This window comes from Drosophila simulans, chromosome 3R (assembly GCF_016746395.2).
Source record: "Drosophila simulans strain w501 chromosome 3R, Prin_Dsim_3.1, whole genome shotgun sequence".
NCBI lineage: Eukaryota > Metazoa > Arthropoda > Insecta > Diptera > Drosophilidae > Drosophila > Drosophila simulans.
Window position 1 is genome coordinate 370,493 of NC_052523.2, and position 25,749 is coordinate 396,241.

Genomic DNA, 25,749 nt, shown 5'->3' on the forward strand with positions numbered 1-25,749 from the left:
CCGCGGCTGGTTTGACAAACACAAAGTAAAAACCGGGGAGCAAAAAAAACACGACCGTTCGCTTTGAAAGCTATAGACGATTTCGATTATCCTCGTTTCTTTCGGACGGACGACCTTTGTGATGAATTTCCCTCAAAAATCAGCTAACCAAACAGCCGGTGGAGGGGTTCGTTGAAAATGTCCGTCTCCGTGAGCTATGGGCAGCTTCACGATATATAGGACATTCTTGCCTACTATTTATTTTACGTGGGTCCTGTCGTTTGAATAGAGACCTCTAATGGCTATTGCCCCTATCTGCGCTTCTAAGAGGATGTTCGTAGAAATCGCGTCGCCCTTCATGTCGCCCTTCGGTATGACTGTATTTATATGAGAGCTTCCAAACACGATTATATTGCCATTTTGTAGTGTGAAGGAGACAGGTATCCGTTACTACTCCATAATATCAAGGACACTATGTTAATGTTCAAAATGTTATAAGTTAATGTTTATTTAAACATAAATCTTCACCAACACCCATTCCATGAGCATACCAATCGATTTCTGAGGGCATACTAGTGAACTTATAATTCTAGTTTGTGATCTCTTATTATAGCAAAAGTAAAGCTAACTTTAATAACTTTTTCCGTCCTAAATATATTTTACTTTGTTCTCTTTTTTTGTATAATGGCGACTTCGGCGTACCGTACTTCAGTACTTACTTAACAAAATTAAAAGTGCACAAATTTAGCTTAAAAATATATATCTAGACTTAAGAAAGGTGGGGCAAAATTTTAAATTTATATTTATCAGAAATTTACTTTGCGCATAATTCCTGGGAAGAACTTCCTTGTTAACTTTGTACTCAACAGGTCTATACCGCAGATTATATGTGGCGGCATTCTGATCGTGATTTTTTTTTTTGAATTACTTCTCAGTTTGGTCCCGTAATTACACTAACGGGTCGGGCTTATTCGAATTCCATTCAGAATTCAACAGCCGGTGAAACTGGATAAAATCACTGTTTGATCGGTGTAGATGTTCCCACGTTGATATGGTGTTCTTTAAATTAGTTCGACCTAGGCCTTGGCGGTCAAATGACGGAAATTGTTCTATAACTTTCTGCAACTGATACAACTTCTGCAAACGATACCTCCGCGTAAAACCTGTTATCTGTTCCTTAGTTTAGCAGGTAGACACTAATTTTTTACAGGTATCATGGACATTTCCCCAGAATAGTTTCAAACGCTTTCTAGATCTCCCCTTCCTGAGAGTGCAATTCTCTCCAGAAAATATTCTTTCGCTACAGTGTTGATACGTGCTAAGACTCTCATGATAAGGTTTTCGTGGGCGTAACTTCACCACCATATGTTCGGCTTACTATTGCTTTAGTTCGGTAATATAGTTGTGTTACAGAAATAAGCTAGCCGGTAATAAATCAAAGTTTTTGATTGATTACAAGTTTCTCGGGGCCACCCGGTTGTTGCTGCCGATTGGTCCCGTTTTCCGGTTTCCCTGCATTCTACCAATGCGAGTGGGGCACTGGGGCTTATACACCCCCTTGGGTCCACACCCGTAACACAAGGGAGTTTTCCTTTTTTCTTCACACATATCCCAACTGTGTGATTTCCTATCACAACACCAGCATCGGAAAAGCTTTAATTTGAGCTTGTGGCGTCAACCATTCTCGTCTGCGGATCTCCGTTGCTATCACGGTTTTCAGCGACTATCGCTGTGATACTCCGTCAACCTCCTGTAGTTCCCAAAATGTTTCTTGTAGACCGCTTGTAAACCGCTTGATGACTGCATCGCCAACTTTCTACTAATATGATAATATTCAATATTTTAAAACTGAATATTTCTTTCTTTCCCGTTATAATGCATTACATGCACGAAGACATCAAAATATCTAAGTGTCAGTGTAAACAGAAAACTATCCTTATTCAGATATTTTCGTTTCAACAGACGTTTTCATACCTAAATGTTTCAGCACCTACTAAACTAACAACTAACTAATGTAATTAGATGCATATCCGTATTTTTTTTTTTTTTTTTTTGTGTAAATTTTATTAATTGGAATTAAACAAGTTTACTGCTACCTATGTGGCAGCTTGACCAGGTTTTACATAAAATAAAATTTTACAGGATAGGCATACCAATATATACATTACTTATACATTACTTTATAATTAAGTTATTCTAACAATATTTATATAATTATAATAATCTCGATGGGAGATCATGTGGGTGGAATCTTTTTAGCCTTCTTTTTTTCGGGGGAGGGATAAGCTTTCTCGCCAGGGTGTTGCGGTGGGAACCTAGTCGCCGCATATAACTTTCCGCATGGGTCCTCAATACATCGCCTATCTTTGGAATATTAAGATCTCTTTCTATATCTCTGGTTCTCATGTACCAAGGGGAGTTACATAGTGATCTAACTACTTTACTTTGAGCAACTCTTATTTTATTCAGATTAGTTCTGGCCGTAATTCCGTATATTTGCAACGCATACTTTCAAATTGGGGTCAGGATGGATTTATACAGGCGAACTTTATTTGCCAATGAGTGTTTGTTTCTCGGCGATAAGAGCCACGACTTTTTGCAGCCTTTGAAAGTACTGCTTGCTTGATCATAGTCGTATGCCTATGAAACGTTAGTCCTCTGTCCAAAATCACCCCGAGGTATTTGTAGAAGGACTCGTGTTGAAGTGTGGAGCCGAGCATGGAAATTCCAGAGCAGTTCAAAGGCCTTTTTGTGAATGTGACGCAAGCACATTTACTGCAATTAATGCCGGTTTTCCATTCCGTTGCCCACTTCTCGAAGGCCGTCACATATTCCTGTAGGCCCCTGGTTGCATCACTTATGCTTGTACTCCTGACCATTAGATGACCGCGGTGTCATCTGCGTAAGATGCAATAAGAACATTTTCGTATTCAACTTCTGTACAGCACCAGGAATCCGGCATATCAGAAGTATACAGCGAATAAAGAGTCGGGCCTGAAACACTGCCTTGGGGTACGCCTGCTGAGATTGTACGCGTAGACGATTTGTCGCCATCGACAACCACACTGAACTTTCTGTTCGATAGAAAGCTTTTTATAAGGAGAAATAGCTGTGGCGTCAAAATGGTCTTAAGCTTACTTAGAAGACCATCATGCCAAACTCTATCAAAGGCTTGTTGTATATCAATGAATACAGCTGTTGTATACATCTTGTCCTCCATTGCCTCCAAAGCAAAGTTTGTCACTGGGTGTAGCAGTTCTGGAGTGCCACGACTTTTTCGGAAACCGAACTGCCACTTTGGAATAGCTTGGCTCACGCTTGGAAGTTTAAGGATGCGTTCTAATATTACCCTTTCCAACATTTTCCCTAGCGCGGGTAGAAGACTAATGGGCCTATATGCATCTATTTCAGTGGGTTGCTTTCCAGGCTTCGGAATCATCGTTATGATTGCTGATTTCCATTTGCTTGGAAAGTGTCCCAGCCTTAGAGCGCTATTGAACAATAGGACTAAGAAAAGTACAGCTTTGATGGGAGTTTGAGCGTCGTGTTATCTAGGAGGTCCTCACCAGGCGATTTTTTAGGTTTGAGCTTTTTGATCTGCGTTACTAACTCTTCCAAAGTAACAGGGTTTGTGGGAAGGGCCATTTGAAAAGGTTGGTCCAAGAGTGTTTGCACCCTGTCTCGGTGTTCTGCCGCAGTAAGATTCAGTGGCTTAAATATATCCAATAAGCTGGCACCAACCACCAGCCGGATTTCTGATGGGAGCCTTTGGAATAACTTGTCTTTTAAGGTTATTCATAAGCTCCACAGCGAGTAGTTAGTCGATGCATCAATTTGCAACGATAATAAATACAACAGGCATCCAATTAAAATCCCAATTGGGGAAGCTCCTATTCCAACTAAGGAAGGAGAAAATTTACACCTCAAAATTTTTTACGCGCAGAATCTCATTTTCTTAACTTGCATTGATGCGTATTCAAAATTCGTGGTATTAAAAAAAATCGAAAATAAACTTAACGTAGAGAATAAAGTAATGGAATTGCTTCAACAATTTCCCCACACCAAAGTAATTATGACTTTTAAGAACCAAGCTTCACCTCTGCTAAACTTAAATCCTTTGCACAAAGATGTGGTTTAACTATACATTTCGCAGACCCCAGACACAGTACCTCGAACGGACAAGTTGAAAGGGCACATTCAACATTAACAGAATTAGCTCGTTGCATAAAGGAAGAATTTAAGCTGATTGACTATTCAGAAATAATTGTTAGAGCCGCAAAAGAATTCAATACAGCATTCATTCTACAACAAATCAAACAACTTTCGATATTCTCTATAATAAAATTGAACACGAAAACATTTAAAAAATTCTAATGAACACTCAAGAAAAAATGTTAGAAACACATAATGAAGGTCGTAAGGAAAAAGATTATCATGTAGGGTAAGTGGTTTATGAAAAGAAACATGGAGAAAGAAATAAACTAAAATCAAGATATAAGAAACAGGTTGTTAAGGATAAACTTGCCTAACAAAAGAATAATAATAATTAAATAAGAATTATTCACAAGGAAAATATTAAGTTTTAACAAACATTATATTTCTTTTAAAATTAAAGAAAATGCATTTCTTATTACTTTTAACACCATTCGTAATGATAGCCACTTCAGAAATAATTGATTTCTCCAATCACGATTTTTTCCTGTTATCATATGCCCACTTATTCCACATACCTAATTTAAGTCTTTATAAGGAAATAATCGATCTAGAATCAGGATACATAAAAAAGGATCCAAATAAAAGGTCACAATGGGAAATAACTTACGAACTACAATTAATCGAATTAATTTTGTCACAGCTGATATCAACTAAATCCATAAGAGGAATAGATGAGTTAGACACTGTTTGGAAATGGTTAACTGGAACTCCGGATAACGATGATTTTATTACAACACAGAATAAAATAAACGACTTAATTGAAAACAATAACCAACAATTTATTATCAATTCAGAATTGTTTAAGATAAAATCACTTTCCGATCACTTAAAAAACTATTTTATGGGTCAAGAATTGCCGTTAACATTCGACTTGCAAAACATTATTGATACTACTACACTGGCAAAAATGTGTTTATTTCACATAATGATGAAAAATTACTAATAAGCAATCAGGTCGCAAAATGCGAAAATACTTTCTATGAAATATCTAATTATGTGCAAATAATATTGTAAGCAATTCCCATTTAGGCGTGTCATATTTAATAACATTCAACGGCACAACCACAATAAGTAATATTTCATACAATAATTTAGAAAACAAAATAAATTTAAATTTGCAATTGGAAAATATCAATTTTATTTATATTATTAATTTTAATAATTTTGTATTTGATTACTACATTAATAATTGTCGCGGAACGGATAAGTTGGCTATCGATAAGTAGTTAAGAAATTTGTCACCGATTGACGGCACTCGGGCACATTAAATACTAAATGTATGCATTTTTATCGCTATTGTAATTGGTCACATCGATTTAACTAAGAATTAAGCTACTTTGCGCGTCAGATCAGTTCGTCTGACGATACCAAGAGTGAGGGAAGAGAAACTGCGGTACGTAAAATTCAGAATAGATATAAGGTCAAATTTGTAATGCCTTTCAAACTGTATTATTTCCCTATAGAATAAAACGGTCGTCATTTGTCTAAGCCAATAAGCGCTTAAGGCATTTACTTTGTATTGTCGGCAGCTCGACATTTCTTTTATTCGCATTCTTTATTCGCACCCTGTGATTTGCAACATGCCGGCGCTGAGGCGAAGCCCCAGACTAGATCAGTCCAAGGGGCCCACGACGAGTGTGGCTAGTGATATACAGCAGCCTCAAAGTTCCAAGGTAAGTGGATTACTCGGTCAGAATCCGATTGGTACTCCGCAGCCTGCCAAAGCAGGGCAGACTACAAATTCCACAACTGTAGAGGTGGCGAACCTACTGGAAAGAATCGGAACCTTAGAAAGGGAACTATCCAAGGCCAAGTATGAGTGAAACGTCGTCAGCTATGAGTGAAGCGACGACGCAGATGTTGAGTAAAAATTTGCAACGGGAACAATTTGTGACGCCATCTTTGAATTGCACAATTGAGTGCAAATTTGCTCGCACAATTGAGTGCAAGTTTGCAGCCACAATTGAGTGGAACTAGTGGGCAACAAGTCACACGGAATAATAACTGTACAACAGTGAGCCTAGCGTGCGAGATGTGCTGCCAATATCAGAACCGAACATAGCCAGAACCAATATTGTGCCGTTTGCCACAAAGGTGAGCAACCTTGCAGCGTTTTTGAAGTCAACGAAGAATGGCATTCAGCATTTAGGAATCCTACCCTAATGGAGGAGCTGATAGCTAAGTTGCCTATAAGCAAGAGGTTGGACTGGCGAAGCATGCGGCTACGATAGAACCATATCCAACAGTGGTGCATTTTAGCAAATGGCTACACGAGCTCGCTAAATTGATATGCATTGTTACGGATGCTGCAAGTAAAGATCCGAAGCGAAGGCTATTACACGCAAGCACAAGTCGTATGGATGGAAAGGATACTGACTCTCACAAATGTTGTCCAATATGTGAGGGGCAGCATGGAATCAAGGACTGCGAAGAATTTCATCATGCACTTCCGACAGCGAGAATCGAGTTAGCAAGGAAGCATATGATCTGCTTCGCGTGCTTGGAGAGTGGACACATGGCCGGTTCTGCAAGAAGGGCACCAAATGCAGTGTCAACGGGTGCCAAAGAAGTCATCACTACCTGCTCCACGATAGAATCGGGAATTCCAGGCTACCCAGTCGAACGGCGGCCGCTTCAAGGAGCATACGAGCACTTGAGATCAGGAGCTGCAAAGGGACACCAGTCATCGCCGACGTAATCCCTTTACGTCAACGACTGCAACGCTAAAAGCAGGACAAGCCGAGGATGGCCAGGAATCGCCACACCGAAACCTTAGCTGCGTTGACCCGGATGGAGATGACCTGCCGGATTTTGCCAGTGACGTTGTACGGGAGGAATAAGCAAGTGGACCCATACGCGCTGCTCGATGAGGGATCGTCCGTAACGCTTATTGACGACGACATCATCCAGAGCCTGAACCTAAAGGGAGGGAGTCGACAGCTCAACGTGCAGTGGTTTGGTGGCAAATCCGTCAGAGAGCACACAACGGTAGTTAGCCTGCAGATAAGTGGCACGGGCAAATCCATGCGCCATGACCTACGAAATGTGTTCGCTGTATCGAATCTAAATCTTCCGATGCAAAGCTTGCGTCGGGAGGATGTTAAGGCAAGAAAGGAAAATGCACGCCTACCCGTTAAACCATACTTCGATGCAACGCCAAGGATCTTGATCGGCTTAAATCACGCTCATCTGTGTATTCCACTGAGGACCAGAAGCTTTGGAGCAGGAGGACCATTTGCAGCCGCCACCAAACTTGGATGGGTAGTGTACGGACCGGTAAAAGGGAGTGCAAGTCCACCGGTATCGAGATCATGCCTTTTAGCCGTGTCACACGATAATCTTCTAGAGAAGATGGTTAGCGATTACTTCGAAACTGAGAATTTTGGAGTAAAGCCCGCACCGCCGGTCGCAGCTGGTGACGATGTGCGAGCCTTAAGCATTTTGGAGGACACGACGAAACGTATAGGCCGACGATACCAGACTGATCTCCTATAGAAAGACGACGAGGTGAGACTGCCAGACAGCTACAACATGGCACTCAAGAGACTCGTCAACATTAAACGGAAAATTAAGCGCGACGAGGTCTTCGCGCTTACAAGGGAATTATGGATGATTACATGAAGAAGGGATATGCACGACGACTAGAGCCGCAGGGGATAACTCACTCCAACGGCGGCAAGGTATGGTACCTTCCGCATTTCGGGGTAGAGAACCCAAACAAGCCGGGAAAAATCCGTCAAGTCTTCGATGCCGCAGCCAAAGTGAACGATATATCACTGAACTCGGCGCTGATGAAAGGCCCTCAGCGCTACAAATCCGTACCAGCAGTGCTCTTCCGCTTCCGGGAAGGTGCCGTTGGAGTATGTGCAGACTTCAAGGAAATGTTGCACCAAGTGCTGATACAGCCACAGGACAGATGTGCCCAGCGATTCTTGTGGATAAATGGAGAGGATCGTCGGAACCCGGACACCTACGAGATGCAGGTCATGACATTCGGAGCAGCTTGATCTCCTTGTGCAGCGGACTATGTGAAGCTCGTCAACGCTTCGCAATAAAGTAGTACGGATCTGCGAGCGGTTCTGGCGATAAAGGAGTACCACTACGTGGACGACTATGTGGACAGTTTCATGAGCAAGGACGATGCTATCGCCGTTTCGTCACGGGTGAGAGAAATACATGCAAACGCAGGATTTGATTTGTGTCGGTTTTCCTCCAGTTCGGCAGATGTTCTTGGGTTCTTGAGCTGCTACATGATAACCGCTAAACTGCTGATGCGAGAGATTTGGCGGAGGAGAGTCAAGTGGGATGAGCCCCTCCCAGACGAATTGGCCGCAGCATTTGAGTGCTGGCGGCAAGAAATAAAATACATGGAAGAATTCCGATGTCCACGCTACTACTTCGTCGCTGGACGTGTACGGACCCTGCAGCTGCACGTCTTCGTGGACTCCAGCCAATCTGCGTTCGCCGCGGCGGCTTATTGGCGGGCCAAGTACGCAAACCACGATGGGCAGGCACATTTTGTGTGTTCCAAAACGAAATGTGCTCCCATGAGGACGATGTCGATCCCACGACTGGAACTTCAAGCAGCTGTATTAGGAACTAGACTGATGGACACCGTTAAACGTGTAGCGATCAGTAGCTGCACACTATGGACCGACTCTAAGACCGTGCTGTACTGGATCACCAGCACTCACCGGAGATATAAGCAATTTGTTGGAAATCGGGTGGCAGAAATCTTAGAATCCACAGAGGTTTCCCAATGGAGATGGCTACCATCTGCCGTAAACGTGGCAGACGACGCAACCAGGTCGCAACGCCGCGTTGACTTCAGCCCAGGTTCGCGGTGGTTAAGCGGACCACCATTCCTAATGGGACCTGAAGAAAGTTGGCCCAAATTTTCTGTAACCGATGGACGCGCTCCACAGGCCGCTGAGGAAGAAGAGATGTCAGGTGAGTTTGTATTGGCCATGGCAAACGCGCCGCTTCTATCTTGGCAGAGGTTCTCGAGTTTCAACCGACTGGTAAGAACGACAGCATGGATCCTAAGATTTATTCGACGCTGTCGCGGGCAACGCTACGAGCGAGAAGAGCACGGGCTTACCTCTGTCGAACGTGCTGACGCGGAGCACGCATTGGTCCGGCGGGCGCAGATAGAAGCGTTCGGCGAGGAAGCCCAAACAGGAACGGTCAGCAAGAGCAGCCAATTATCAGGACTTTCGCCGTATTTGGATAGAGAGGGTATCATGCGTGCCAATGGAAGGATTGAAGCAGCGGCATGCGTACCATATGTTTTGGATTACTAACGTGGGGAGGCTACTACGGAAGGTGGTGGCTAACTGTAACGTATGCAATTTAAGGAAGGCACGACCGACACAATTGCCGGAGGATCGGCTTGAGGCAAATGGATGGCCATTTAAGTTCACTGGCCTGGACTATTTCGGACCATTGCTTGTGTCGATTGGGCGCCGAACAGAGAAGAAGTTGGTGGCGCTATTTACCTGCCTAACTACGAGAGCCGTCCACTTGGAGATGGCTCATGATTTGTCAACAGATTCATGCATCATCGCTATGAGAAACTTCATGTGCCGCCGTGGACCTGTGGCTAGGATAAGGACCGATAATGGCAAGAACTTCGTGGGAGCCGATATAGAGGCCGATAAAGAGCCAGAAGAGGCCTGCCAGTGGAGCAGGAGGCTCCACTGTCACCAAACGACCTGTTAAAAGGTGATAAATTGGCATTTGAGAGATGCACAACAAGGAAGCAGTGACGTATCGCTCGGATAATGAGAGATCGGTTCTGGAAACGATGGGTGCACGAGTACTTGCCCACACTTGTTCGCAGAGAGAAATGGTGCCAGCGTGTTGAGCCCATGCATCGAGGAGACCTGGTATACATCTGCGATCCGGCCATACCACGCAGGGAGTGGAAAAGAGGCGTCGTTGAAGAGGTGTTCACCGGGAAAGATGGAGTGCCACGGCGGTCTTCGGTGAGGACTAGCGACCGAGCCAAATTAGTGCTGCGTCCCGCTTCGAAGTTAGCCGTTCTGGATGTGGTGAATGCTGTTGCTTAACGGGGGAGGGGATGTCGCGGAACGGATAAGTTGGCTATCGATAAGTAGTTAAGTGATTTGTCACCGATTGAGGGCACTCGGGCACATTAAATACTAAATTTATGCATTTTTATCGCTATTGTAGTTGGTCACATCGATTTAACTAAGAATTAAGCTACTTTGCGCGTCAGATCAGTTCGTCTGACGATACCAAGAGTGAGGGAAGAGAAACTGCGGTACGTAAAATTCAGAAAAGATATAAGGTCTAATTTGTAATGCATTTCAAACTATATTATTTCCCTATAACATAAAAGGATCTTCATTTGTCTAAGCCAATAAGCGTTTAAGGCATTTCCTGGGTATTGTCGGCGGCTCGACAATAATAAAATTCAGAAATATTATAATTGTAACAAAACAAGAATGGCCAGAACTATAAAAACCAAATACTGAGAAACGATTTTGAACAGAATTAAGAGAGCGTTTAAGCGAAATTCAAAATGAAGCGGGCGCGTCATTTTAGAAGGGGGAGAGTTATCCAACCCATAAATATAGCACTCTGATTCAGTTGATAAACTAATATCAAACTCCAAAATCAGCAGCATTGCCTTTGCCCTTGTCCTTTTCGCCTTGCCCTTGTTTTTGTCACCAACACTTCGCCTTTGCCCTTGTAGTGTCTAGAGTCCAACAGGATCGAGAATCCAACAGAAAGGATCGCGAGATGAGTTTTGGAGCTCCAACAATTTCAACAACGTGCACTACCGCGGCGGGAAGCTTAACGTGGTGACCGATGCGTGGTCTTGACAGCCGTTGGATCACGTAAAGATACTCACACACGACAGCCGACAGCCAAGTGGTTACAAAAAGAATCACAGGAGGTCCGCCAAGAGATTCAGAAGTTCTCAGACTTTACCATCGAAAACGGAGAACTCTATCGACATCTCGGTCATCGCCCCGACGACCGTGGTATTCCGTGGAAGCTGTGCGTAGCAACCGAGAATCGGGCCCGCATTCTAAAGGAGTGCCACAACGTCCCCACGGCCAGACATCTGAGCATCCGAAAGACGATACTGCGAATCTCGCAGATGTAATAATGGCCTCAAATGTTCCGGGACGTGCGACAATGCCTTCCGTGCCAGAAGTACAAGGTTGAACACCGCCAGCAAGCAGGAATAATTCTCATCCGACAAGTCAGCTAACCGTTCGCCCCGATCTATGAAAGGAAATACTGTGCTCCTCGTCTTTTTAGAATTAATATCCCTCCGAAAAGCAACTGCGGCCACCCTGATACGGGCCTTCCGCGAACGAATACTAAGGCACTTCGGAGCGCCGAGGAAACTGGTTTGCGATATCGGCTCCCGTTTACAAACGAAGCGTTCAGAGACTACGTTATGGAGAAATTTTTCATGTATTGATGAAGTGCTATAATAGAAACTAAGTCAGTTCTAATCATGGCCACGTCATCATCATCATTAATGTTTGTGGGAGTCGAGTCGGGATGAAGTGCAGATCCTGACAAGCTGATAATTTTCCGATTCAGTACCGCAATGAATCCCCGAGTTTTATTGTGGCACGCTACGGTCACATTGTATATTGATACCTCCGTTCTCTTTTCTGGAAGGCGTAGTCGAGTGCAGCTGTCTTGCCGCATCGTAGTTTCGATCGGACAAGAGTTTTTTCATGGCAAACACTGCCAATATTTAGTGTAAAACGTGCTTTAACATAAGTTGCGTCTGCTGCCTGTCTCACATTTGGCAGGGCTTGCAGCGGAAAGCTGTGCTTTCTCCTTTCTGTTGCTTTTTGGACACCTAAGGGTATGTAAAGCAGAGGTTGTAAAATGTTGGAGTCAGAGTGTGTTGATGTGTACTACACTCATTGAGTGTATTCGTTACAAGTTGCGATCAAGCTGGGTTAATCTTCCTATTAAATCCAACTGAATCGCATAAAGACTAGCAAATACATCGGAACCGGCAGCGTTTGGATCCTGAAGATTCATGACTTATACCCTTTACTCGTAGAGTAAATGAGTATAGGGTATACTAGATTCGTTCAAATATGTAACAGACAATAGGAAGCGTTTCTGACCATATAAGGTGTATATATGGTAGAATTAATAGTCGAGTCGATCTGGCCATGTCCGTCTGCCCGTATGAACGTCGAGATCTCAGGAACTATAAAAGCTAGAAGGTTGAGATTCAGCATACAGATTCTAGGGACATAGACGCAAGTATATATATTTTTTCACATTTATATTGGTCTTGTAAATTTTTGCAAACAAAAATTTTTGCCACGCCCACTCTAACGACCTAAACCGGCTCAAAAATTACACTTTTTTGAAAAATTTTGGATATATTTTCATAATTTTATTAGTCGTGTAAATTTTTATCGATTTGCCAGAAAACTTTCTGACACGACCACTCGAACGCCCTAAAATTGCAACAAACACATTTTTGAGAAATTATTTGATTTTTTTTTCCTAAGATTATTAGTCGTTTAAAATTCTATCGAATTGCTCAAAGACGTTTTATAATGCCTACTCTAACGCCCTAAAGCCGCCAAACCGGTCACGCCCACACTTTTCAAAAATGTTTATATTTATTATCATTTTATTACCCAATCTCAATCGGTATCCCAAAAAATGTATGAAATTTCGCGTTCGCATTCACACTAGCTGAGTAACGGTTATCTGGTAGTTAGGAAACTCGATTATTGCATTCTCTCTTGTTTCTTCTTTATTTAAAGTTTATGGTTAAGTTTTACAACGCACGTAAATGAATCCGCTGATTCACAATTCCTTATGTCCGTTTTTCGCGTTATGTGTAGGGCTTGCATCGCGGTACAAAATATGTAGCCAGAATGATCAAAATGATGCTTTGTGCTTAAGTAAATTGTCCAATGCCAATAGTTTTTTTCAAGCTTTAGCACTTCAACAGTTCCCCTCATGGTCCACCAGCACTGCGACGAATTTATCTGGAGTCAAAGATGAGCTATAATTCTGCTCTGGGGATTTGCTTCTGCGTTATCAAGATAGATCACCACAAGAAGTGCACTTCTATAATATCCAGGAATTTATGTATGACTTGAACTTAAAACCAACAAGAGAAAATTTAACAAATATTTCATAATTTTTCAGGGATACCGATATTGTGGAATAAGATTAGAAAAATGGGCGTTTTGTAGGTGGAAGGATGGGCGTTACCACAGTGTGTTCGGTATACCGAAAAAAAATTTGAAAGACAAACAATAAAACGAAGAAAAATCTAATCTAATCTAAAAATCTTTTCAAAACCGTGGGCGTGGCAGTTTAGGGCGGTTTTAGGGTTATGATTGCCGTGGGAAAAAATGTTTTGGCAAGTCGATAGATATTTAAAAGCCTAGTAAAATTACGAAAAAATATCCAAGTTTTAAAAAATGTAGGTGAGTCAGTTTTGGGGGTTTTACGCCGTTAGATATAAAGTTAATAATAAAGTTTAACAATATTGTGAAAAAATCCAACAATTTTTCAAAAGCGTGGGCGTGGCAGTTTTAGCGAATTTAGGGCTTTTTAGTGCGACAGGCGGACAGGCTGACTGACGGACATGCCCACATCGATTCGGCTATTGATCCTGATCAAGAATATATATATTTGTATATTTACGCTTCCGTCTTTGTACTTCTCAACAAATCTAGTATACCCTTTTACTCTACGAGTAACGGGTATAAAATAAATTGTATTCTTCTTTCATTCGAGCTGGTTGTCGAAAAGTTATCGATAAGACAATCTTACAAGTATATACACATATGCCCAATAAAATTATAATTATCTTTTTCACTTTATACCTACCTATTATCCATTTTTAATATTAGTATTTGTGGCGACCGGCATTGCCAACAACCAAACATCGGAAGAGCGGTAACGCGACGTTGACACCTAGTGTTAAGAGAGAGAAGACAATTTACTCTGGTGTGGTTGGTCGTGTCGCGCGGGGTGTCAACGGCAAGACTACAAATTATTGTATGGAATATTGGTAATAATATTGACTTCAACCGAAAGCCATAAAGTGTGTTACGTTAATAAGCGGGTCATTACATTGGGGACGAGTGGAAAAATCGGTAAATATTAATAATAATAAAAAGAATAAGTGAATTTGCCAATAAGAAGAAGAAGTGATGAAATAAGACGCTGAATTGCAAGTAACGCGTAACGTGACTTAGACCAAAGACACTGGAATAACAAAATGCGTAACGCCATACAATTTTTTTGCGATTTTTTGGCCGTGGCTCTAGAGGTGGCTCCAGGCTCTCTCGAGTTTTTGTTCGAGAGAGAAAGAGCGGAGGGCGCTACAGCAAACAGCTCTTTTCTACGCATACAGTGATAGCAGTAAATTGTAAATTTGACAAAATATGCCCTTCACCTTAAAAGTTCGTTGACTTTAAGTCTATATTATTTTTTATCAATTGGCACCATGCGAAAAATTCTTGCTTTGCATTGCCCTAACGCTACTATTATTTAAATATAGCTTAGAAATAGTAATAGCGGAATCATAATATCACAAAATAAATTTTTAAAATGACTTTATAGTAGAATTTTTGTCATTAGAGTATTGAGCGTGCGACGCGTGGAAAATTAATAGGCAATGATTGTTGAGTGCTTGTGTCCGCACTTCGTGCCTCCAGATATGACTGTTGCAATAAATAGTTTTCATATTTTCATTTATTTTATTAATTTTTTCTTTTCTACTACGTATTATTATTTTTTATGAAATATTTATTATGAAATATTATCATTTTTATTATTTATTAATAAAATTATTATTTTTTTATGAAATTAAAAAATAATTAATATTTTTATGAACCATTTTTATTATTTAAAATGCGCATTATATTCAGCTTTCGGCTAATTTTTTTTTTTTCTTTTTCAATTTGATTTTTTTAAAAAGCGCGCCATCATCATATTGCTACCAAATTGGCCACAACTGCAAATATGTAAATTCGTTTCTTCGATCAGAATTGATTTCGGCACGAAAATCGTCTTCTAGCACAACACGCACACATATACGCGTTCTCGTCTCTTGTTTTTACTCACACAAGCAAGAAAATTCTATTTTTAGATTTCTTACGCTCCTAGCGTAAGCGGGCGGAAAGAGAGCAAATTTGGCCTTCACCAAAAAAGTGGCTGCATAGTGCCAAACGAATGCATGGCCATTACGCATCTTGTTATTCTAGTGTCTTTGCTTAGACCGTGTGTGAGTGTGTGTTTGAAACTCTGAAAAAAAAACGTTTTAAATGTGTCGTCAGAAGACATAAGTGTACATAAATATAATATGGAAAAAGAGAGATGGAATAAACGTAGTTAATGCAAATCTGCACAGAATGCAGGGCCCGCATTGAAAGTTGGCTGCTGCGATTCCAGGCATATAGGTTCACCGTTATCTATAAATCCGGAAAAAATAACAAACATATCAGATGCGCTGCCTCCACTTTGTCAACTGCCTACGGTAGAACCAATCGATCTCAGGACGGAATACAGCATTCTACGCATCGTGCAGAACTCTATCCCAAGATCTATGCCAATCCCTGATATAGCTGAGTCTTCCAAAAGGGATGAAGAAATTATAAATTATATGCCTTGAGAACGACTAATGGAAGCCCGATACATTAACAAACCTCTAGTCGTTTCGCAATAAATGCGGTTAGAGCCACTTTCTATTTAAAGCACTAGTCGGTGCACGGCTGGCTCAGAGGCTTCGCAAAATTTAAAATATGAAAACATAAACATTTTGGACTGATTCAAGGACAGTACTCCACTGTCTGAAATTGGACCGACGCAACTTCATTGTAATGCACAAAATAACAGAAATTACAAAGACCACAACCACTAATCAAATCCGACTAAGTAACACGTAACAGACACGTAAACAGGGCGGTTTAAGGCGTTTAGGGTGTGGTCGTGGCAAGAAGTCGATAGAAATTTACAAGACTAATAAAAATATGAATGATTATCAAAACATTTCAGTTGTAGACGGTTTGTGGGCGTTAGAGTAAGCGTGGCAACAGGTCAAAAAACTTTCGGCGGGTATATGCTGGAATCTGTATGCTTAATCTCAACATTCTAGCTTTTACAGCTCGTGAGATCGAGACGTTCACATGGAAGGACGGACAGACGGATCGACTCGGTTATAGCTACTAATCAACGATATATATACTTTATTTGGTCGGAAAGGTTTGGCTTATCGAATCTAGTATACTTACTCTACGAGTGACGGCTATAAAATTGATGCTTTAGGCAATGGTTTTTTTGGGTAACTAAATAATTATGAATTCTCTATGGTTTATATAACCGAAAATTGTCTTCTGCAGGGTGGCTCCTTCTGCATCCACCGGTGATAACTGATCCAGATAAAGCTAACCTGGGGCTTCTGACGCCATTTCCTGCGCATCGACCGGGATCGCTTGCGTATCTTCACCTTGTGGCTTACGCTGTTTTATCAGAGACGTAACGCCATCCATTTCCTCTACTGTTTCCACTGCTGATCCGTTGTCTGGTTGTCGGTCGCCACGTGCCGGAGAGACGTACTACCAACTATGCTTTTGTGCCAGAAGTTTGGCATCCAAGTGCTACCAACCATTTTTTTAGTTGGTGCACCAAGAATTGATTTAATTCAGCGTCAGGCATAGTAAGTTAAACCACTTCTGATGTTGTAAACGGTGCTACAGTCGTGATGCTTTGATTAAACTTCCTTTATTACGACCTTTCTGTTGAAATGCTTGCCACCGAATGCCGTGTCTAGCGCGTTTTCATTTTCTTATGCTCCGTGTGCTAGATATATATTCTTAATACTTAATGCTAGCTTATAGGTAGGACCGAGATGACAATATAATTCTTATATCTACAGTAAGCTATGCTACTGCATGGTACAGTGGGTCTTATGAGTATCCATCCTACCACATATTTATGGTTCTAACAGGGTTTCCCAGAAGTGTTTAATAAACATTTTTGGGAAAACACTTTCATTCCTTTTTTAGACGCGCTGACAAAATTTGATGACATCATAGGATTTGAACTTTTAGCTCAAGTGGGGGCGAAATTAGACGCAGAGAAAGGTACAATAAATTATGGTTCTTTTTCCGATAAGCTATACCATGTTAGTTGCGACAATGTGAATTTCAGTAACGTAAATGATATTTCCGTACCTGAATCTGTAAAAGTCGAATTTCAATACATGATCACAAAAAGATCTAAGACATTTTCATCCTCTAAAGAGGCACTGCCGTTTAACACTGCTGTTGTTGCCAAAACTCGAACAAGCGATGATAAGCTAGTTTACTTCGAAATATTCCCGCATCCCATGGGTATATCCGAGTTTGTGAAGCGAGAAATCGCAGATTTATTGCAAAGTCATTATAACAACCTAACATGGGTTGTGGAAAAAAAGTGATTACCCAGGGAATAAGAAAAATCGTTTGGTTGTAGACTTAAGGAAACTAAATTAGGTAAATTAGGTAAAGCCAAATACTTTACAACGCTAGATTTAAAGTCCGGCTATTACCAGATATACATGTCAGAGCATGACCGGGAGAAGACCTCTTTCTCGGTAAATGGCCGAAAGTATGCGTTTTATCGATTACCGGTCGGCTTGAAGAATGCGGGAAGCATCTCCAAAAAGCAATCGACGACGTCTTACGAGAACAAATTGGCAAATCGTTCTACGGTTACGTAGATGACATATTTATTTTTTCTGAAAAGTTAAAGAACATGTTTGGCACATAGATTGAATTTTAAAAAGCCTATGTGATGTCAAAATGAAGGTGTCCTACGAAAGAACACACTTCTTGAAGCAAAGTGTTGAATATCTAGGATTTATTGTAACCAATGGTGGTGCAAAGACCGACGCAGAAAAAGTAAAAGCCATAAGGGAACACCCAAAACCGTCAAATCTGCATGAGCTTAGGGTATTTTTAGGTCTATCCAGTTACTATCTATGTTTCGTTGAAGACTTTGACAAGCAAGGCCTTTGACAAGCTTGCTCTTTTTTTTCTTTTTTTTTTTTTTTGCATTGCTTCGTTTATTAAAGCTTATTATAAGACTAACAATAAGTTTACAAATCTTAAAAAGTAATAAACTAACAGTCACTATTGCAACTGATATGAGTTTGTGTGGCCCTAATAATTATCGTTGGGTTGGCATATTACGACGAAGTCGGGTTCGGCTAGATAGCCGTGTTAAGTCTCTCGCAAGCCTGTTCGGATGGACACGTAGTTTGTTGCGATATTTTTCCATTTGATTGGCTATTTTATCTCTGACCGGAAGTATAAATAAATCCCTATGTAAGTTATCACTTCGAACGTACCACGGTGCGCCGGTGATGGTTCTCAGGATTTTCGATAGGGCTCGTTGGATGGTTTCTACGCTGTTGTTACCCCGTAGCTGGGAGCCATAGGTCCAGGTCGGGTTTAGGACGGAGTTGTAGAGTAAGACCTTAATCTAGTCTTAGGGGAGAGCGTATACTAAGAAGCCAATGTAGACTATTGGATTTTAGTTTGAGGTGTGTTCCTTTTGCCTCGTGTCTACGCCAAATGAGTCGTCTGTCAAGATGAATACCTAGATACGTAACTTTATTTGATTTTCTTTTATTATGAGCGAAGGGCAATCTTGTCTGTTGAGGGTAAAAGTTACGTGTTTCCATTTCTGTTCATCGACTTTTATTCGCCAGTCAGAAATCCATTTCCCAATATGTGCCAGGTTGTGCAAGTTGTGCAGTAGCTTGTCGTGGACATTTAGAGCGGCTCAGGATTGCAGTGTCATTGGCAAATGTTGATATTGTTAGCTGCCTCGATGTTGGTATATAGTAGATATAGTGTTGAGCCAAGTACGCTGCCTTGAGGAACCCCAGCTCCTATGATGTGGTCCTCAGACGTAACAGTGACGCATCTAACTGAAAACACTCTATTGTACAGGTACGACTTTAAAAGCTTATGGATGCATTCAGGGAGTGTTGACATAATTTTATGCATTAGGCCATCTAACCAGACTCTGTGAAATGCTTGGGCCACGTCGAGAAAAATGGCAGTGCAGTACTCTCTCTTTTCGAATGCAGTTAGAATTTCAGTTGTGATTCGATTGACTTGTTCGATTGTTTCATGTTTCTCCTGAAAACCGAATTGATGATGGTATTTTGTTAAAAGTTCGCAGATAGGGTATAATAAAGGTCAGCAGACATTTTTCGAAGAGTTTTGACATAAATGGTAGTAAACTTACAGGTCTGTATGATGATGGAACTGTATGATTCTTTCCCGGTTTCGGTATTATAATGATGATCGATTTTTTTCATAACGAAGGGAAGTGACCAATTCTATTTATTGCATTGAAGAGCTAGCAAATAGTTTGGACAGTACAAAATGGAAGTTCGATGATCATCTTAGGGTTTATTAGATCGCTGCCGGGTCTCTTATTAGGTTTTAATTCCTTAATGATTTTTGCAATTTCAGTTGGTCGAAATTCTATTGGATCCTGTGTGGTTTGGCTTACAACTGATTGCTCTTGTAATACGAAATTATTCGTTGCTGGGTTTGGTTGCAAGACGTTTTGAAGGTGCTCCGCGAAAATAGAAGCCCTATGTTTATAGCTGCGGACCCATTCACCTGCAGAATTTCTTATTGGCACAACAGATTCTACCGGAGGGCTTAGAGATGGGTGTGCTCTCCATAATAGGTATTTAGATATCATAAAGCGAGTTGGGCAGTAAACAGCAGTAAGTGCTATTCGTCCGTTACCCAGCTGTATATTTAAAGATTTTGCCTGTAAGTAGTTTGTCGCAAAGTCGTTGCGGAAAGTATGTTTTATGCGTTTTCTAATCAGGACTATAGTGCCTCCATATGCTTTACCATCAGGGTGGTTGGTGCCGTAGAATATATAACCATTTACTTGAAACTTGTACTTGTGTGTAAAATTGTTTCAGAAAGGAGAATTACATCGATATGTTTGTCTTGGAGAAAATGAGCCATTTCAAGCTTGTGTCGCGAAACGCTGTTGGCATTCCATAGAGTTATACGTAAGGAAGCCATTGATTATTTTGACTGCTGCGATACCAGAAACTGTATTAATAGATCCTGATTACGCATAAGATTTTCCATGGTTGTTCTCATAAATGTCATGAATTCGGTCATGCTTTGTTGCAAGTTAAAGATCATTGTTTCAATATTGTCTTGTGGCTCTCCTGTTGGCTGATCAGCATTTACCTTGTTTTGTTCATCGAGTGGGAATGGAGTTGTAGGATTTGTAGATGCAAGACCAGACGCACTTGCAAATGTTACGTTCCTGTTGGTCAGACTGTTTAAGTGGACATCATGTGTATGTTTTGAGGGAATAATTGAGCTCGGCGTGCTTTGCCCACGCATCATAGCCACTTTTTGGTGTAGCCCATTTTTTAGATCCTTATATACAGGGCAACCTCTTTAGTTTGCTGCGGAGGTAACGCAGTTACTACACTTTTTCATACCGGGGTCAGCTTTGTTTGATGGGCATTTAACAGAGCTATGAAGCTCACCACACACTACACATACAGTGCGAAGGGTACAATAAGTTTTTGTATGATCATATTCTTGGCAATTTGTACACTGTACGGGTCCTTTGCGCTTATGTGGCTCTTCAACAAAGATTTTACGGTGTAAGAGATATTGCAGCTTATAAATGGGGTGACTCTCGTTTCTCGGTTGTGGCTTTTTATCTTTGTTAAATATGTTGATAACTGATTTCAGCTTAAAACCTTGTTTAGTTAGGGCTCCTGATATTTCCTCTGGATTTATTTCAGGCTCAAGGCCTTTAATAACTATTTGTAGTCCCTTGCTGCTTTTTAGGTGGTACGTATAAAAGTTTTTCTTGGCATCGTCGAGGTATTTGGTAAGCGCTCTGAAGTTTACTTCCGTTGTGACTTGCAATTTTGTTTCATGATTGTTTCCCTTGGTCAGGGGAATTATGTGGAAACTGTCTTTCCCAATAACGTCCATTATTTTGTTTTCGAGGGCGCTGGAACTTTTTTCTCTAATGTAGATTGGAGGCGGCTTAGGCGGCTTAATGTTTTTGTCAGAATTTGGCAGATCGTCTAAATCATCGGCCAAAATGACAAATCGGTTATCATTGTTGGGTATGTTAGTTTTCTGTCTTGTTGTGTCACAATTTATTTTTGATTTATTACCCATTAAAGAATTTGCGGGCTTAGTTTTCGCTTTATTTGTATGTATCGATCTATACCAGTCTGTATGGTCGATGAACTTTTTTTTGCTGAGGGTGCAGCACTCAGTGAATTTATTTTTGGTGCTTGCTCAGCAGAACTTGCAGTCATCGTTGATTGGGCGTGTACCAGTGGAGTTGTTGTTTTTGTCACAGCAGGTGTAACAGAGCCAGTTGATAAGCAAAGATTTTAAGCTTGCTCTTGCTCGGGCATTTCAACAGTCCCTTTAAAGGTTTATGGAGAGCAAGACCGCGCTCTCTCGCTTGTTGTTGGTAAGTCGTGTATTTGATTGGGTCGGGGGTGATTGACCGTACGACTAAGTACGCGTTGTTTCGTTGGAAAGAGAGGCGACGTTGGTCTTGCTCAAGTTGGCGCTGGGCCCGAAGGTCTTTCTGACTCATTTTTTTATTATTTGAAGTTATTGATATAAACGGTTTTATCTTTTTTGTTTTATATTTGTTGAATTTATTTATTTTATATTTATTTATTGTAATAAAAAAAAGGAGAAAAGTTTTCGTGAGCATCACTCCTTTGGTTGTTTTTTTTTTTTTGATTAGTTTTTTTTTTGAGTTAGCGTCTTTTCGCACGAGATTAACGTTATTATTATTTAAATAAAGCTTAGAAATAGTAATAGCCAAATATTAAGGCAATGATTGCTTGAGTGCTTGTGTCCGCACTTCTTTTTTTTTTTTTTTCTTTTCGCACGGGTCCCACGGCCACACCTCCCGCCCAACCGACCGAGGGGCGCTGCCGTGTATCGTACGGCTCGATTCGCGAGAAGATAGACGCGTTATAGAAAAGAGAACAGAGACGAGGAAATGCAGTAATAAAATAATAATAAATAATGTAACTAAATAATAACATAACTGTAATAAATATTAGTGTTAGTAGTATCTTATTATGTACTAAAAAAGTTAAAATTGATTGCTTTAAGAGCAACAGAGAGTCGAGATTACAAATAATAAGATAGGATATGCCTTAAGATATGACTTTTGCAATAAACAGATTTCATATTTTTATTTATTTTATAAATGTTTATTTTCTACTCCGTATTATTTTTATGAAATATTTATTTCTCAATGTAATGCCTTTTTTTAACAAATTTATGTTTAATTTCCTTTATATGTGCTTTAATTATTTAGTATATTTATTAAATCATATGACTTAATATGATGGATGTAAATGATCAATTTTTATTATTTAAAATGCGCATTATATTCAGTTGTTTTTCAGTTTCATATTTTTTTTTTGGTCTATCGAATTTGATATTTTAAAAAGCGCGCACTTTGGGAAGAAAAAGGTCTAATAAATATAGGACCCCATTACAATTGTAATGGCCTCCCCGTTTTGTTCCCTGGGTACCGATTATTACATATATTACACATAATTAATTAACATAACATAATATAAATAAAATAAAAATAAAATATAAATATTTAAACGGTAGCTAATTCGAGCGGCGATTTTAACATACGAATTTAAAAAACTTTAAAATTATAATAGTCAGGGCGTGAATTTTTAATTATTATTTTAGTTCATCATATTGCTACGAAAATGGTCAAAACTCCAAGCATGTAAATTCGTATCTTCGATCAGAATTGAAGTACGCACACATACACACGTTCTCGTCTATTGTTTTTACTCACACAAGCAAGCAAATTCAATTTTTAGATTTCTTACGCTCTCAGCGTAAGCGAGCGGACATAGAGCAATTTTGGCCGTCACCAAGAAAGTGGCTGCATAGTGCCAAACGAATGTATGGCCGTTACGCATCTTGTTATTTGAAGATTTGTTGTAACCGACTTGCATTTCCACTGCAAGATTTCACGAACAACAGCTGGCGCCGCTGGACAACGTACTCTGACACGCCTCCTATATCGACGCGGGACAGGAAAGACTTAATTTATATTCTACTTGTTACGTACTTTCCAACGAATCTATTATACCCTACCTCTAATTTGACATGAGGTCATTGCTTTATTTAATTTTATTTAATTTAATAATTATTTTCTTCGAAAATTTAAATATAAATGAAAAAGATGATATGATGATTATGATGAAGAAGATATCGATAGGTATTGGTTAATAATATAAAATATATGAGTTGTAGTCGTAAGAGTGGGCGTGGTAAAAAGCTTTTTAGGAAATCGATAAAAATTTAAAAGACTAATAATATATGTAATATATACTAAATATATGAAAAATATCAAAACATTTTTTAAAAGTGTGTGCGTGGCAGTTTGGGGCGGCTTGTGGGCATAAAAGTGGACGTGTCAACATAGGTCAACGAACTTGCTCTGCGTCTATGGTTCAGCCTTCTAGCTTCTATAGTTTCTGAGATCTCGGCCTTTTTACAGACGGACAGAAGGAAACTCTTCTTTCTACATGTTAGATTCCTTTCAACGAATTCAGTTTATCCTTTTACCATACGAGTAACTGGTATAAAATTCCATTAATACAATAATAAAGCTGAGCATATAGCGGCGCCTGTAGCGACTTCAAAACTAGAGCTGCAGTGTCAGTTCTACTAAGTAGCAGGAAAAAGGTGGAGACTATGCACTAGCTCTGGCATGCTTGCCGCCAATTGATGTGGAGATCAATACTCTCAGCCTACGAGTAGCTGCTGAGTGGCAGAACAGATGGTAAACGTTGCGACGGGGAAGGTGGTCTTAAGCTCATCCCTGAGTTGTTGGTATGGGCGGAGTGCCAACACAAATGCTTGGACTACCACTAGTCCACTAGACTACTAGCCACGAGACTACTGGCTAAAACCAACCAAGTGTGATGGCGGGAGAAGAATACTACCTCAGCGTACCCTGCATGTAGTAAGAGGCGATTTAAGGGTGGTAGGAGGAGGCCCATGGCCATATATTTGACGTTGCGCGAACGAAGTTGCCTTAAACGGCTACTCCACCCTGGATCTCGAAAGAAAGTGGCAAACTAATCAGTGGTAGTAGGCTCGTTTTATTCTGTAAGAATTCATGGTTATAACAGTTACAACTAACTTTTACAACCTCCAGACTTTCACACGACAATTAAAAAGCCAAGTTTCCCGGCTAATTTTCAACATGGCGATGGGGAAAAAACAATTAGTGTGCCTGCAAACAATTAGCTAACAAATCCCTCAGATTTAAAACTGGTTCACAGCATAAGTTCACTTAACCTCCCCGAATACCCTAACCACGTGAAGAACCGCTTTACTGAAATACCAGAAGTGCAAGTTTAGAGACGTGTCGAATCATTGTCCTCTATAGGCCATTGTCTATTACTCGAACCTTAGCGCGTCTGACGAATCGCTGATGGACCCGCTGTAGACCTACTCCACGATGCCCTTGAATCACTCTCGTCGGGGCGAGGCAGACAAAGACCATATAACCCTGGTGGACGGGCTCCGTTATTCGGTACCACTTCTCGCGTCGATCAAGCGTAGGCAGATACTCCAGGCCCCACCTCCTCCGGAAAGGGTCTCGTAGCAGGCGAGAAATCCTCCACTGCTTTCTCGTAGAACCCTCCTTGGGCAGCTCCACATCCAATCCAGGCCTATCCCGAAAATAGGAGTGGCCAATTTGAGTAGGTCATTTGAACAAGGCGACCCAACGCTTTTCCTTGTGCCGGGTCACAGTCATCAACAGTTTCCCAAAGTAGTCCAGTCAAGTATATCCAGTCAAGTATATTTCAAAAGCCATCCACCCGCATCCAGTCCGCCGATAGGGTCCCATTATCGGCGGCAACGGACGCGCTGGATGCAACTTTTTACGAAGATAACTCTCCGAATCACACGCCTCATCTTCGTGACCCAGAATTTCATCCGGATCTCAGCAATTGTAGCATTCACTTTTTGATGCTTCATCCTGGCGTAGATATGTCGGACCATCAGTTCTGTGACATTGTGTCTGTGTGACAGTATTACGGGACTCCTCGCACTGTACGGCATGCACAGTGCAGCATTAATTCTGCCGTAAACTCGGAATCCAGTTCTCTCGAATGTCGCTCAAGCTACCGACGTCCTTTCCAGCTTCCACCGACCTTATCGGGTCGGGCAACGACTCCAGTTGTGCAGTCAGTCTGACCAACAGTTTTTCCACGGACTTACATTGTGCTGCAGTAAGGCCGTATTCCTAAAGATCGCTTCTCTGTTTGCGGCACCCTCGCGCAAACCGTAGGACCCAGGCTGTAATCCTCACCAGGCGATTGAAGCTCGAGAATCTCTGAAACGGGATAACAAAGTCGTTTGCCGAATCTTACGCAAACTCACTGGCCATCTATTCTTCATCAGGGAAATCTGTGCCCCGGCCAGC

The 25,749-nt window shown here is 40.9% G+C and overlaps 1 protein-coding gene across 1 annotated transcript in view; it reads right to left on the reverse strand.

The window, feature by feature from the left end:
• Positions 1–25,749, reverse strand: part of LOC27207479 — a 97,367-nt gene that overhangs the window by 66,698 nt on the left and 4,920 nt on the right. Inside the window, 1 exon segment of the mRNA XM_039295414.1 lies at positions 14,065–14,151. Coding sequence (XP_039151348.1) covers positions 14,065–14,123 — 59 coding nt within the window. The 5' untranslated portion in view covers positions 14,124–14,151.